This window comes from Antedon mediterranea, chromosome 5 (assembly GCF_964355755.1).
Source record: "Antedon mediterranea chromosome 5, ecAntMedi1.1, whole genome shotgun sequence".
NCBI classification, from domain to species: domain Eukaryota; kingdom Metazoa; phylum Echinodermata; class Crinoidea; order Comatulida; family Antedonidae; genus Antedon; species Antedon mediterranea.
The window spans coordinates 5,388,415-5,404,933 of NC_092674.1; the positions used below are offsets into that span (position 1 = coordinate 5,388,415).

General features: G+C 32.9%; 1 protein-coding gene across 20 annotated transcripts in view; it reads left to right on the forward strand.

Moving 5' to 3' along the window:
* The window catches only part of LOC140049304 (rho GTPase-activating protein 26-like), a 61,255-nt gene that overhangs the window by 19,648 nt on the left and 25,088 nt on the right, over positions 1-16,519 (forward strand). For 19 of the 20 annotated variants that reach the window (XM_072094154.1, XM_072094159.1, XM_072094157.1 and 16 more), the window contains exons 6-23: positions 2,028-2,138; positions 4,099-4,141; positions 5,171-5,232; positions 6,539-6,601; positions 7,055-7,115; positions 7,709-7,806; positions 8,525-8,562; positions 8,792-8,848; positions 9,192-9,270; positions 10,273-10,309; positions 10,814-10,876; positions 11,613-11,687; positions 11,842-11,856; positions 13,433-13,520; positions 14,104-14,162; positions 14,447-14,552; positions 14,740-14,899; positions 15,246-15,576. In XM_072094154.1, the coding sequence (XP_071950255.1) occupies positions 2,028-2,138; positions 4,099-4,141; positions 5,171-5,232; positions 6,539-6,601; positions 7,055-7,115; positions 7,709-7,806; positions 8,525-8,562; positions 8,792-8,848; positions 9,192-9,270; positions 10,273-10,309; positions 10,814-10,876; positions 11,613-11,687; positions 11,842-11,856; positions 13,433-13,520; positions 14,104-14,162; positions 14,447-14,552; positions 14,740-14,899; positions 15,246-15,576 (1,546 nt within the window). The remainder of the gene's footprint in view (positions 1-2,027; positions 2,139-4,098; positions 4,142-5,170; positions 5,233-6,538; positions 6,602-7,054; positions 7,116-7,708; positions 7,807-8,524; positions 8,563-8,791; positions 8,849-9,191; positions 9,271-10,272; positions 10,310-10,813; positions 10,877-11,612; positions 11,688-11,841; positions 11,857-13,432; positions 13,521-14,103; positions 14,163-14,446; positions 14,553-14,739; positions 14,900-15,245; positions 15,577-16,519) is intronic. The other variant, XM_072094155.1, reaches the window with a different exon arrangement.

Sequence of the window (16,519 nt, forward strand, 5' to 3'; positions counted from 1 at the left end):
CTATAATGTGCAACCCTGCTGCTTAACCCAGCAGCATAACGTGCTGTTTGAGCAGGCATTTTTCTATTCTAAATTTACATTTTTTGTAGCATAAAATTAAAATTGTTCAGGTTATGAATTAAAATTTACCCAATGGATGTTCTCTACTTTTGTGTATGTTTTACTGGTTTTTCCAAACATAATGAAAATGGGTATGAGGATCCCCTTCTTATTGGTACCGCATGGTTTTTGTTCGTGTCTAGTCATTATCGTATCTTATTAAGTTTATTGTACATACTCGGAAAACCACAAACACATTGCACAATAGCTTTCTGTTACAAGCTTATGGTTTTAGTGTGAACTGCTAGGCTACTAATGTGGGACCAGGTTAACTTACACAATGTGGTCCTATGTCTTGTTCCTCCCACTGTAGGGTTACACACTGTTCCATTGTGTCATAGTTTCTTTAAATGAGTTTGTTTCTTGTTGAGTCAACTCTCAGAAAACTAGAAAAAATCTCCAAACTACTGTAAATTGTCTTAAAGGTTTCAATGGTCCAACATTTGTTTTTCTATTCAAAATTAATATTCAAAAATTATTGTAAAATGTTTACAATATTTAATAGTACATGTATACCAAGAGAAGAGAGTGCTTGTCAGTTTGGTAACCATGATTTAAATGCATTTAAAGGTATGGTACTGTACAACATTCAACACAAATAATGTAGAAAAAAAAAGGAAAAACATTGGTCGCCCACGACCGTTCATCTCCTCCGGTGGGACACTCCCCTGTGACGATACGGGGAAAAATGCTTGTACAAAGAAAATATAGTTGGTTAGTGTCGTTATTATGCAAATCTGGTTGTAAGTGCCACCCTTACCGTATCAATTTCACTTTTGATAAAGCTTAGTTCAAACAAACCAAAAACATTAGTATCATTATGACCAGTAACGGAACCATGTTATACTATTACTGCCTACAGGCTCATAATAGTTATACTTTTGTGGTCAATTCTATTTGTGAGGGTTGATCTTAAGCCTATAAATTATTATATACTACTGAAAAAGAATTTGACTTTGAAGAATTTTTGTTTGCATTTCCTCAAAAGTGCTCTAATTCTACTAAAATATGATTGTTATTAAAAGTAGCATAATAATAAACACAAAAATCATATTTTACTGAGTTGGAATTTGTGTACATGTTTACAATGAGTTTGCATTGAAGATGTTTTATTATAAACAAACAATTGAGCTCATTGTGCTCATCAAGATACTGCTGAAATGAGATAATAAAACCAAGTATTAAATAGGGCATACTGTATGGCTTAAGAGAGTATTCCTGGTCATGCTTGAATGAGTTTACTATATTATTTAAATATTCAACCAATTTGAAACAGGAAACTTTTCAAAGTGGTTTTTAATTCTAAAGTGAACTAGGTTGTAAAGTAGTTTCCTCAAATTATAAATAATGCTAGTTAAAATACACCACCTTGTGTTGTTTTTCAAAATGATAATGTTATTGTTTGTGTTATGATTATTATTCTGGTTTTAAACGCATTACATTACCAGTACACCTTTCAGCCTAGAAAAACTACAGAGTTTTGTATTATATGTATAGATTCTAGAGTTTTGAAAGCTGATAAGTAGGATATAAATTACAAGGTAGCAAAATTACATTATATAGTACATCATTTTATTTTCCTCCTCTATAAATACACTTGCCCCAAGATTGTATTGTCCTTTTTATGTTAGTCTACCAGTTGTCGTTTTGATTTTTGTATGAAAATCCAGGATTTTACAAGCTCAAATAGTATATGTACAGTATGAAATGTCATATGTGCCAAAATATTTATCTTTTTACTAATATTAAGTCAAAACTCTGTCTGGAACCCAGACTATCCTATCGAGAGAGAACTACTATTATGCCAAATAACTTTATTATATAAATAAAAAAATTGAGTAAAAACTCCACTTGGAACCAAGGCTATCCTATTGAGAGCGAACCTCTATAGTATGCAAAATAACTTAATTTTTATTCTGTCACTTTAGGCCGATGCCGCCCTCGACATGGAGAGGAGGAACTTCCACAGGGCCTCTCTACAATATGTCTTACTTCTGCAAGAAGTGCAAGAGAGAAAGAAGTTTGAGTTTGTAGAAACGGTAAGAGGCTGGCTCAGTTATAAGCCCAATTACATGACAATATCTTTTCTAAAAAATGTTGCGTTATGTATGGTGGGTACAAAATTTTACATCCTAGTGTTAATTAGAAACGAAGTTGGGCAGGACTACCTGTGGCGGATTTAGGATTTTGAAATAGGGGTCCCAGGGCTGAGGGTGATGTGATCTTTTGCATTACAACATTCAAAGTTTAGGAGGGGGGTGGTGCCCCACTTAGATTCGCCCTGACTACAACCTGACACAAACATTGAGACTATCAACGATTTTTGTCTCCTGAAAATTTAGTTTTATGAATATTTTGTCAATTTTGAGAGAAAATACATAATCTTTATTCTATAGTTTTATAACAACTCAACTTTCAAATACAAGTTTTCTCAATCTAGTCATTACTCTTCTGCCCTCTATAAATTATTTAGGTTATTACACCCACTACAATGTCTGTGATCTCTGAGAATTCTATTTTTATTCTAACCTTATTGAATGACTCAGTTAAACTGATGTTTAACATTGACCCCTTCAACCAGTTACATCATACTTCCTGGTGACCTTCAAAAATTATAATGACCCCAGAAGACAGTTGAATAATATTATGTGGAGGTCTACTAACCAGTATGTGTTGAAAATTCCCCTTCCCTCCAACGTTGATTGGATCCAGTAGAATAGTTTTATGAATAAATAAAAAAGCATATTATTAGAGGACCTCAAAGGCAATACGTGTACATTTGAATACTGTTTAGCCATCTCTCATTCAGAGACATCCATTTTCGTGGAATATTCCATTCAGATGACACTCCCATTCAGACTACACTCCCATTCAGACGACACTCCCATTCAGACGACACTCCCATTCAGAAGACACTTGACTTGAAAATGTCCCCGAATAGAGTTTCTATTGTAGATATTTGAATACATTGTAATTATGCCTACTTTAATATACAGTTAATTCTTGAGCACATTTTTGTTTAAGAACCATCTCTTGTTTAATTGCTTCCTAAAGTATCTCCTGTATTTATTTATTTAATTTATTGTTTTAATTGATTTTCTTTTCGATTCTAATTTTTTTTTTTTTTAATTGTTATAAATTCTTTTTATTTTAGTTTGATTTTTATTTGTTGTATGTCAAATTGTATTTTTGTGAGTGTTCCTAATAATCAGCTTCGCCTGGATGGACCACCCTCGTAAAATATTGTTGAAATAAAATAAAAAATAAATAAAAAGAAGAATCTGTGTACTCTACGTAGTTTACTGCAGTAATTATGAATGTACTGCTGTAAATTTAATTTAAAATGGCCTAATTTTAATTTTTCACTGAAAAAAACCAGGTAGATATTGAATTAAGTTTAGAAAGGTGATCATTAGATATGTCAGTCAATCAGGCTCGATGAAAATTGAGGTGCATCTTCGGTTGGTACGTCCTTTTCAGATATTAGTAATATCGGAGGAATTTCCTGTGTCCGTGCGGTGAACTTGACAATCATAATCAGTGTGTTCGCACTGGTGACATGTAATGGTACTGTAAATGGAGATTGTCATTCGGAAATCAAGTTTCTCATATTGTATGAAGATTTTTAATTGTTTTTGGAGGATTTAAAATTTGTTTTTTTAAAATGCCGTTTGTAAGAAGAGCATCGTATACATTACTCAATGAGGAAGATCATAATAAGAAAAGAGTTAAAGTAAGGCATAACAAGGTAAAAAAACAATGATTTACAAGGTCTATCATTCACATACTGTTGTTTACTTACTGTATGAGTTAAGGTGTGCTCAATGGTATAGAAGGGTTTAAAGTATTAAGACATAGGTAAAACACTGACTTACATAGGTCTATCTATCATTCACATAATGCTTTTTACTTTAACTTAATACTGTAGTATATTTTATTGAAGATGATTAATTTTAGCGAAGATGATAAGTTACATAATAAAATTTGTTTGTTTTTTAGCTTCTTGGATTCATGTACAGTTGGCTGACTTTCTATCATACTGGTAAGTTATTAAATAAAATTAAAATAGTAATAAATAAATATTATATAATATTTTTGCACAAAAAATAGTGTTTTTGTATTTTTATTGACATTTTATGCAATTGTAGTTTTCTGGATTTGCTTCTAAAAACAATTTAATATTAGTTTGGCTACTGATGATATACTTAATATAATTTTTAAAGCTCCCTTCCCTACGTTTTTTAGATCTAATTTAAGATCACAAACTATATTTAATGTAAAAATAATACTATATGGTCCTATTGCGATAACTTTTTTCGTCTTTAAACGGTTAAAAATGTGAAAAAAGTCGATTCTAATAATTATAGCGGCCCGCTATAAATCCCAAAATGCATTGCGCGCGGATTGATATTTTTGTTTTTCACCTATAATTCGCCCACTTTTCGATCGATCGTGAGGCCAAAACAAATGGAAGACTCCTAACTTTTCAGCGAAAATACCGGGTTTTCCCCAATTTGTATCAACGGAGTCTGGCAAAAATAGAAAGACAATTAATGCAGCAACTATACAACGTCAGGCTAGGTATATAGCTAGCGTATGATGTTCGTACTTTACCGATGTTTACCAGCTAGGCCTACAAAACTAAGCCTAGCTAGGCTAGGCCTAAGACCGTCCACGAGAGGTCGATTGCCGCGAGCTACTTAGGTAGTGCATTGTTTCTCACTTTTTATCATAATTTACCATAAAACGTACATTTAAGACAAGGAATGACATGGTTTAATGTTTTTAAAGTGATATATATGTATTATTTTCCAAAAAACTTCCAAAATTGCAGGGAAGGGGTCTTTAAAGGTTTGCATGGCAAAATAAAATGTTGATATACAGTTTGCGGTACACCACGTATATTAATTCTGAACTGTTGAGTTTCTCGATCAATATACATACAGTACTTTGGTCAGTTTCAGGACGTCTCACTTTTGAGGACGATCAAGGTATTATATTGATCGAACGTCAGAACTAAATATCAATGGATAATATACTTAATATACAATATTAATATTATTGCATTTAGGATATGAAGTTTCCGAGGAATTTAAACCGTACATGCAAGAATTACAACAGAAAATACAGAAGGTACACTGTACAGTATTTTAACCCATTTAACATTGCTAAAAGATGTTGTTTTGCCAATAGATTTTACTAGACATTATATGCATGGAAAGTACTCATAAAATTAAAGCCCTGATGTAGTTAAATTAATTCTACCTTAAAAGTAAATTATCAAAGAATTTTTTCCTGCTCTTGTCAATTTCAATGACAGTCAACTCCAGATAGGGCTTTTTGTTTTGGCGTCATGTTTGTTTTAAGGAAACTAGATTGACCCTTTGTTGATGGGGATAATTGCGTTGACAGTTTTAGGAGAGATTGTACACTGTAGTATAAAATAGAGTGTAACATAATTTCTGTGGAATTTTCATCTACAAATTCTATGAAAGAAATGTATATTCTCTGCTATTTTATTTTGGACAATGTTATTCTACTGCAGTAACTGCAGTTTGTAAACTCTTTAACCTGTTTAAATGCTATTATTTAATAATCATTTTGTTGGTATAATCATGGTATAATAGTCATGTTTATTGCAGGGACGGCCTCATACTTACATTAAACATAAAACTAATATGATACGCTAATAAATTAGTTATTTCAGTAGAATAATTTTGGTATGATCTCTTACTAAATTTTTGTGCTCATATTTTAATTCTTATTTAGTATTTTAAATAAAAAATTTGTCCTACATTAACACTTTAACCTACAGTATGATGTAGTCTATTTCGTGCCTAGCTTATCTGGATAAACCAAAAATAGCCTTTTTTCTTGAAAAGAATAACTTGGAAAGTAGAATCCCCCTCTCCACAAATGGTAAAGTCCTTGAACTATGCCATTAAGTGGTTACAACGAAAATGATGTAATGTGTACACTAATTTATTTCCTGTACATAAATTTAAATGACCTTAAGCGTTATAATATATTTAAAGAAAACATCATGAAAATGAGTGATTGATACCAGTTTCTATTCCATGTCCCAAATTGTTGGTTGATCTCCCATTTTTTTCCAAAAAGGAAATGATAGAGTTATGAATGTATTCCCACTGTACATTATCTCTGGAAGGGAGGGAAAGGGATATCCTAATACTCTGCCTTATCCATATGTTATATGCCCATTGGATTTATTCATTTTCTTCTAGGAATTTTTAATTTATTTTTTCCAGGGTACAGTATCTTCATTTTTCCTAGGCATCTGCATACTGTATTCCACAATTGATCAAATCTGTCTTATGAAGTTAATTCATATTTTATGAAAGAAATGCCTATAATTGAAATCTGGACTGATAGGAAAACTTACAACAGTAATAATTTAGTACTTTCTTCCTTTTTGCAGACTAGGGAAAATTTCCAAAGTACACACAATGAGGCAGAGACCCTTATGCATAAGATGATGGAAGTAAGATTTTCTTGTCTATATTGTTGTAATAACCTACTGTATCTTTAATACCTCTCAACCAGTGGCGTAACACAAGGGGAAAATACCCCTGGTTTAGCACTCCTAAGGAACCCTTCAACGCTGAGTAATTGCATTGGATGCCTAATGCTCTGAGACTCCTCATGCTCTGTGGCCCCTTAAGCCCTTGGGCCTCTTAAGCTCTGGTACCCTTAACCATAAACTGTATGAAAGGGCCACTAGTATGACACGATTCTTTTACAGCACCAGAATAAATCTTTGAAGAATTTCATTTAGCTTCAAAGTTTACAGATAAGATTAGTACTTACTCGAACATTGATAACAATCTGATCTAAATAAATGTTTTCAACAAAAACCCATTCTGAAAATATGTATAATTATATTCAGACTCTTTTAAATGTTTAAATAATTTGTGTTTCTTCCATGAATACTTAGAGGCCAATGGAAAGAAAGAGTACAACGTGTATGGAAGGCTATCTATATGCTATGGAGAAACGTGAGTTATGGTGGACTTGAACATTTTACTATAGTACAGTTTCAAAATTGAGTTGGATAGCCGAGTGGTTACGACACTTGACTGTCATACAGATAGACTCGGGTTCAATTCCCAACAACTCCCAGTCCACTCAGCTGTAAATGAGTACCTGGTTGAAAATACTAGGGAGAAAAAAGGCGGCTCCACCCCACCACATAATGCCGAGGCTCATAACAGCTCATTCCCCTACGTTCAGAGAACACGGGACTCACCTTTACCTTTTACAGTTTAAAATATGTTAATAAACCCACTTGCTCAAATCAGAGATATTATATAGTGAATAAGGCTATACTATAATATCTCTAGAGACTCACTCCCGAGAACGATCAAAGCGTATTGATCAAATAAACATCCCAATTGAAATACACAATGGGCTTGCCTCACTTCTGAGTTTGTTTATATTATCAAATATCAAGCTAGGGGACCATATAGTACTATAATAACAGCAGTACAAAAGGTTTGTTCAAATTGTATAGGCTTTTGTATTCTGTTGTCATATTGTGCGATACATTGACAATTGATCTTCAATGCGATCTATTTTGTTTGAATTTCAGGAGCAATTGGTTCGGTGTGGGTTAAATACTATTGTCAATACGTTAGAGGCTCCAAGGCTTTTATTATGAGAGGCTACACTCAAGCACTTTCTAAAATTGTAAGTAAATTAAATATTCCAGCCATAAATAAAACATTTTTTTTTTAAAGTTAGACGCATGTTTTATAAAATCTATGATTCATCTATATCAATTTTTTTTTTCATTATAAGGATAAACAGCCGCCTCATAGGTGGTTTCAAATGTAGTTTAAAATCTTCCCAGTACAATTTCAGCCATTTTGATACCCATAAGTATAAATGCATATACTAGGCTAGCACAAAGTGTAACAGTCAAACGTACAAACTCTCTCTTTATTATAATATAATCATTTTATTAATTGATTTTGTCCTGCTAAATTGTATAAGTAATTGAAATTCACATGCATACTTTATTATGAACATGAGTCATACCGTGATGGACATTGTAACATACTATATCAACATAGAACATTAAATGCAATTTTCACATAGGAGTTTCACGATTCACTTACATAAAAATGAGATTTAAACTATTGCATTTAATGTTTATCATTTTTAAATGTGTAAAAAAATATATAAAGCTCTGTCTACACTATCTAGTTTGACAAAAGAGTTTGATGTGCCCAAATATGGTAGTGATATACCCAAATATGGTAGTGATATACCCAAATATGGTAGTGATATGAAATCATGTTCATATATAGGCACATCACATTTTTTTGTCACTGAAAGTTTGATAATGTAGACAGAGGTTAAGAGTCGGATGAATTTTGTAAAAGATTATTAAATTTTTTTTTAGACCACCACTGACACACTAACCGTTACTTCATGTACAAGGTAAGATCCTATTTAATATTCATTAAATCTTAAACCAATCATTATTATAACGAGAAAACAATTAATCTGTTTATTGTAAGTAATAAACATGTTTATATTCTCAGAGATAAGAAGTGAAGATTGTAAATAAAGTCATTCTTTAAATTATTGATTTAATTAAGAACTGTAAATTCTCTATGTGCTAAATATCCTATTAATATTTTGCTTTTATCTTATTTTCTTTTTTTAGACGAATGACTGAGTCAATTGAGAAGAGATTCTGTTTTGATATTACAGTAAGAGAAAGGTAGGTTCTCATTCTGTACCATAATATTGTGTTATAACACGTATCCTTGTGGTTTGATTGGTGGATTTCTTATCATGTGACATGCATTATTTCTCCCATTCCAATAGCTTGGTGTACTATTGCATGGGCAAATTTTTGGAGAATTTTGTGACAGGCTAGATTTATGAATGATGCACAATAGAAACCAGGTGCCCAACTTCGTTTTCCTGTACCAAAATTATGTGTTCCACATTTTTTTATTAGGCCTAGACAAAACCTACCATACCCTTGTTTCAACTTTGAATATCGATTGTTAAACACTACTTATTGTATTTTGATACTAATTATATTTTGACTTTTTTAGACCAAATGTGATCACATTACAAGCCATCTCAGAAAATGAACGAAATCTATGGATGGAAGCCATGGGCGGAAAAGAACCAGTATGTACCTAGATTTGCATTCCCTCTAGGAAAAAACCCTAGATTAGCGTTTCCTCTAGGAAAAAAAATCCACATATGACTACAGAAATTATGTAAATTATAAAATGTTATTACTGTATTACATACACAAATATGGTAACTTTTTTCTTTTTTATGGATACAACAATCATTGACAGAGATTAAAGACCCCTTCCCTGCAATTTTGGACGTTTTTTGGAAAATAATACATATATATCACTTTAAAAACATTAAATCATGTCATTCCTTGTCTTAAATGTACGTTTTATGGTAAATTATGATAAAAAGTGAGAAACAATGCACTACCTAAGTAGCTCGCGGCGATCGACCTCTCGTGGACGGTCTTAGGCCTAGCCTAGCTAGGCTTAGTTTTGTAGGCCTAGCTGGTAAACATCGGTAACGTACGAACATCGTACGCTACCTATATACCTAGCCTGACGTTGTATAGTTGCTGCATTAATTGTCTTTCTATTTTTGCCAGACTCCGTTGATACAAATTGGGGAAAACCCGGTATTTTCGCTGAAAAGTTAGGAGTCTTCCATTTGTTTTGGCCTCACGATCGATCGAAAAGTGGGCGAATTACAAAAATATCAATCCGCGCGCAATGCATTTTGGGATTTATAGCGGGCCGCTATAATTATTAGAATCGACTTATTTTTCACATTTTTAACCGTTTAAAGACGAAAAAAGTTATCGCAATAGGACCATATAGTATTATTTTTACATTAAATATAGTTTGTGATCTTAAATTAGATCTAAAAAACGTAGGGAATGGGGCTTTAACCACCAGATATAAAAAAAAAACTAAAAATATCTTTTATTCAGTCTGATTAAATTATATTATTCAACAGACGTGTCCGGCCCAACATTACATGTCGTTTTATAAATGTCTATTAGAAGTATTTAAAATTTGCGAGTTCTTTTGTATAATATTTTGATTTATAAATATATGTAACACATACGTGTATCACTTTTTTTTTCAGGTTTATTTAAATCCACAGATTTCTAAATCTGACGATAGTAAGTAATTTGTATTTTAAAATATTTTTGTGAGATTAATTTTGAAATTGATTGTTAAGAAATATATATTTTACATTCAATACCTACCTACTTGTGCTGAAATAATAAGAAACCCAATTTTATTCGCAATCACTGTATTGAATTTTATGTTTAATATGGTTCATTGTTCCAATCAAATGTTTGCTTTATTGTAAAAAATGTTTTAAAAAATAAAAAAACTAGAGCTAAAACTAAATGATAAAGGAAGCAATTCATATCCTGTAATAGAATAAAATGTTAATTGACATTTTATAAATTGTTGAAATTTCCTGTTATTAATAAATCTAATTATTCTGTAATTGTGTATAATAGATTGATAAAAAGAAACAGAAAGTTTGTACTTAATTTAATATTACTTATTCTATTACTCTAATAAAGTTTAAACTTTGTTTTTAATTTAATAATTACTTTATTAATGTACTTGTGAACTTTGTTGTGTATAATAATTGTATATCTTATTTGTAGGCTTACTGAACGATGTTGGGTTTAATTTCATTCGTAAATGCATAGAAGCTATTGAAAGTAGAGGTACGTAGAAATAAAATTATGCTTTTTTGAAACCTTAAAGATGACTAGAAACACTGTCTTAGCTTAGGTCTTAAGCCGGTTTTTTTTTAACATACCAGAGTTCTGGTAGGGTTAGGGTGGCATAGGGCAAAGGCCCCTGGTTTAGCACTCCTAAGGAGCCCTCCAATGGTGTGTAGTTGCATTGAACTGCTCATGCTCGGGGGCCCTTTGAGCCCTTGGGGCCCCTGGATTTAGCAAGTGAGAGGTCATAGCTGGTTGCACGTTTTCATCAAGTCAAAAACAGCTTTTATATTTAAATATTGATTTGTACATTATTCAATGCTTTCAATTCATGCAAATAGATTTTCATAGTGGAAAACATTCAGTGTGCTGAAATGTACCAGAACATTACCCTCTCTGAAAGATGCACTTGGTTTGCTAAGTGTACACTAGCCAGATGTATTGTATTAATTACATTATATACAAGAGTAGGCCTACCTGTACCCACAGTTTGGGGTGTACCACCACCTTTGAACTTGACAACCTGACGAACAACCTTTCTTATACCGAGCTCCACCCACTAAGTTTGAAGACCGTGCGACCCCTAGTCTCTGAATAAAGCTGGACAGACACGCATATATTTGGTGAATTATAATAAAGATCTGTGTACACTATCAAACTAGTTTGAGGTGCCCAAATATGGTAGTGTGTGTGTGGTAGTGTAGACAGAGCTTAAAATTGTTATTGTTATCTACAGGTATTGAGGACCAGGGTCTATATCGTGTGGTTGGTGTGGGATCTAAAGTCCTGAAGCTTACTAACCTTTGTTTAGGTAAGACTTTTTTCTTTCATTCTTTTCTCTTAAGAATTTTTATTTCTCTCAAATATTTAAATATATAGTTACATTCTTCTTACAACTAAACAAAGTATAATATGGCAATCGAAATAGAAAAATTAAAAGTTGTTCTACATTTTTTCCAAGCAAGGCTCAAACCAAAAACGTAAGTAAAAGTAAGAGAACGGCCAAATATAAAGTGGTATTCTATTCTCTGGCGTAACTAGCCTAAAATATTGTGCAAAAAAAAAGTTTTTTCCATGCATGATAGAGTATATAATGGGGGTAGCATGGGAGTGTAACTTATTTACATTCTTTTATGTATTTACAAAGAAAATTCTTCTTTTAATGTACCGTCCTGGTACATTTTCCACTATATTTTTGTTAAAATCTTCAGCTTTGTTGTTTGGGTTTTTACCGCTTTTCTTGTATTGAATCATATATACGCTAGAATGAATTTTAATTCAATCTACATGTTACTATGCTGTGCCTGAATATTCTGAAAAATGTATCTAATATTCTGTAATATATAAATACTATATAATATATAATTTATCCTTCCTCATAGTTAGTATTGCTACCTATCCTGACAACCATACTGTAGGTTAAATGTTGTTGAACATTTCTTTTTTAATTTAAAAAGTATACAAAATCATAATTAAAATTAATCGTTATAATAGATTTAAACATAAAATGTATTTGTGTAATGTATTTGGACATTAATTAGAATTTGATTAATAGTGATTTCAGAAATAAACCACGCCTGCTAATATATCCTTCCTCATAGTTTAGTGTTTTCTACCCACGCCGGCAGCCATAGGTTGAATGTGGTTATTTTAAGTGTTTTGCCTGTCAAACACTGATGACTTTTTCCTACAGTAGTGAAAGTTGGTTTGATTAAAATCTTAAACTAATTATCGTTTCCCAATTAGAACCAATTAGTACAATGCAGATTGTGGTATTCTTTGCTTCGTGTATATAATTATTACTGCATTCTGGTACAGTAGTTATTTAAATATTATAACGCATTTATGCAAAATTTTGTTTACACATTTGGTAATCTATGCAGAATTTTGTAATCTATATTTTTATATAAAGCACTCTGGGTAAAATATGTAAATGATATAATCTCATATTTATAAAACACTGGTGAATTTATGTTAATAATATTCGCTTAAGGTACTGGTAAATCTATGCAAAATTATTTATTAATCTATGAAACACTGGTAAATTTATGGAAATTATATAATAATTGAATTTATAATTAATGCGTGAGAATTTAGTAATGATGTAATACGAAAATCCGACAACTGCATCACACATTACATAATAATTAATATATTACAATATAATAATTAATAATAGTAATTGTTTATTTTCTATAATTTTTGATATAGCAATGAATTTGATTTTGTTTCATTGCTGTCTATTATGTTTAAAGCCTGGTTTCCATAAAATCGCTACACGACAGAGCGTAGCGTTTCTATGGAAACGCTAGAATTTATCGGGGATCTAGTACGCGAGCGCTAAATATTCTTTGGTACGCGTATACGATTCATCGCCGACACAATCAGTACAGAACATGGTTGAACTTTGCCGATTTGACTGCGATGAATCGGGGAGCCTTCCCGATTGCGTCGGCAACATCTGCGCGTGTAGTGATTTTAATGGAAACGCTGTAGCGATTTTAATGGAAACCAGGTTTTAACCACAGTTTCTTCACCATAATTGTTGTCTTATAGATAGGAGGAAAGGATCGAATGTAAATTTGTCTAATTCTGGAGAATTTGAAATCAAGACAATTACCAGCGCACTTAAGAACTACTTTAGGTATGTTGCTTAAACCAAATAAAAAATATAGAGTAATATAATAAATAATAAACAGTCAAGTTGTAATAACATCTTTATTTTTTAAAGATATTGCTATGACGAAGGAATAGCGTTTTCCGGAAGCTTGACATTTTTTTCTGGCTGTTTTACTTTACCAACTTATTTTATTTTGCAGTTGAGATCAAGTCACTGATACCCACAGCATTGTCATTTCTGCAGTGCTTATTTTATTTGTATCTCCATTGACATCCATCCACTTATACCCTCAGCATTGTCATTTTTTCAGTGCTTATTTTATTTGTATCTCCATTGAGATCTAGCGACTGATACACACAGCATTGGCATTTCTGCATTCCTTTTTTATTTGTATCTCCATTGAGATCCATCCACTTTACCCTTAGCATTGTCATTTTTTCAGTGTTTATTTTATTTGTATCTCCATTGAGATCTAGCGACTGATACCCACAGAATTGTCATTTATAGCCACTGATACCCACAGCATTGTCATGTTTTTAGTAATTTGTCTTTAAATTTATAAACACATATTAATATGGGTTGTGTTTTTTGTTGTTGTTGCTTGTAGGAATTTACCAGAACCATTGATGACGTTTAAGTATCATTACAAGTTCATAGCAGCAGCAAGTAAGTAATTTATCTATTTTTTTAAAGCTCTTTTTACACTATCAAATTAGTTTGACAAAAAAAGTGTGATGTACCCAAATATGGTAGTTATATGCTTAAATACGGTAGTGAGATGACATCATCATGTCCATATATGGGCACATCACATTTGTTGTCATATAAAGTTTGATAGTGTAGACAGAACGTTAAGGAATGCTTTTTGTTTTCTGTACTGTAACAATTCTTTAACTTTAGCCTGGAATTTGATTGTTGAGTAAAGGTTTCACCGATTTTGTATTTTGTAGAAAAGGAATCCAAAACGTTGAGGCTGAATGATGTACACAAACTGGTACATCAGTTGCCAGAATCCAACTTTGAAATGCTTGCAGTCCTAATGAAGCATCTACACAAGTAGGTTTGAAAGTGTGGTCTTGTGGTTACAGTGCCCACCTTATAATTGAAAGGTTTTAGGTTCAAATCCAGCTAAAATCTTAAACTTTTACTTTGTTTTAATCTTTGATTGATTAAACACTACTACTACACATAAAGTTCAAATGCCCAATCTGTGGGTGACAATGAATCAAATTGTTCTTTTTAGGGTTTCTGAAAATGACGATAAAAATAAAATGACCGTTTCCAATCTTGGAGTGTGTTTCGGTCCAACACTAATGAGAGCTGAAGAAGAGACTATGGCTGCAATTATGGATATTAAGTTCTCGAATATCGTAGTTGAAATACTCATCGAAAATTATGAAAAGGTATATACAATCAGTATGGTGTAATGAGATGGAGAGAAAATGTTGAATGACCTATTGGGAGTCTCAGACTACTATACGCACAGGTGTTGATGAGCTCAGACAACAGCCTTCTTCCCTAATGGTCCCTTGTGTAATAACTAGTAACCAGCAGTCTTTCATTTGTTACAGTGGTGGGTGATGAGGGGATAAGGAGGCCTAACAATTGTAACATGAACTGCTGAACCCATCCAATCTTTTGTATTGCAATGAGAGTAGTTTTTCTATTGGATTGAATGTTGGAAAATAGGTGTTTTTACTACAGAAAAAAATCTCTAGCCCTAATGGTGTTAATATTCTTTATTTAAAGATTTTTACAAGCACTCCAGATGAGAAAGATGTGACATTCTTAAATAAAGCAGCCATCAATCAAAGTAACGCTAGCATCGGCTCGCCCCGCCCACATACAGGCAGCCTTCCATCGCAGCCTTCCTCAACATTCCAAGAGTCTCCGGCCGAGTTCCGAAAAACAGCCAAGTCGCTACCGACGTCCGAGTCTCCACGTCATAAAGAAGGTGGAACGCTGCAATCCGAACTGCTGAACGAGATTGATTCGCACTTGCAGGAAAGAGGCTTGTACGTGAAGGGACCACCAATAGTGGGCCAAACTAAGGGACGGCCTAAGCCTGTGTACTCTGAAGGTAAGGGTGTGTACAAGTGAACACTGAGTGTCTGGCTTAGAAATGATAGTACATTGTAGAGAGAGATGATGAATGGTATTATATAGTGAAACATAACTTCAAATTTTACTGCAGTAGAACCCCTTTTAGGACATAACAATTCAGAGGACACCTCTAATAAGGGGACACCTCTTCAATAGGGTTCTACTGTACAGTTTAACATATTTATATTATTATTATATTATTATTATATATATATATATACCGTATATTTCGGTGTATAAGTCGCACCTGTGTATAAGACGCACCCCCTAACTGAGAGTAAAATATCGGTATTTTTTATATCGTCGATGTATAAGACGCACTTTATATTTCATCAAAACAATGTTTTTTTAAATTGTTATCAATATTATTGTAACAATATATTTTGTTATATCTACAACGGAGTCTTTATTTAGGTTTTTTCTTACCTAGGCTCGGTCGCGCCCAGCCTCAACAAGTTCTTTCTAACTTGTTATTCATGAGTTTCGTACCCGCAACATCGAGTGCATGACCGTGTGTGTAACATGCACGTGTGTGGGCTTGCCTCGCTCGATCATTTCGAGAGGGCGCACGTTTTCACGGACAATCGTATTCGATTAGTATCTATGTATCCGAGAAGTGTATACGCTAGGTCCATGCTATAATCAACTGGAGAATATACTAGTCGAATACCGTACACCATGTGGCCGCCGCCAAGAAGGGCTTGCGCTAGGCTAGGGGTACGGCGGTCGGCGATCGTGCGTATAACTATAAATAAATATAAATCGTAAGCGTTTACAAATGAAATTTAATCGGAGCGCCAAAAACAGCTCTATAATGAACAAATCTTTTCATCATATTTAGTATAACATCACGCTAAAAATCCTGCCTTGAAAACTAGGCAGAAGCAGGTTGCCGTTACGTTAGTACACTGTAGCTACAG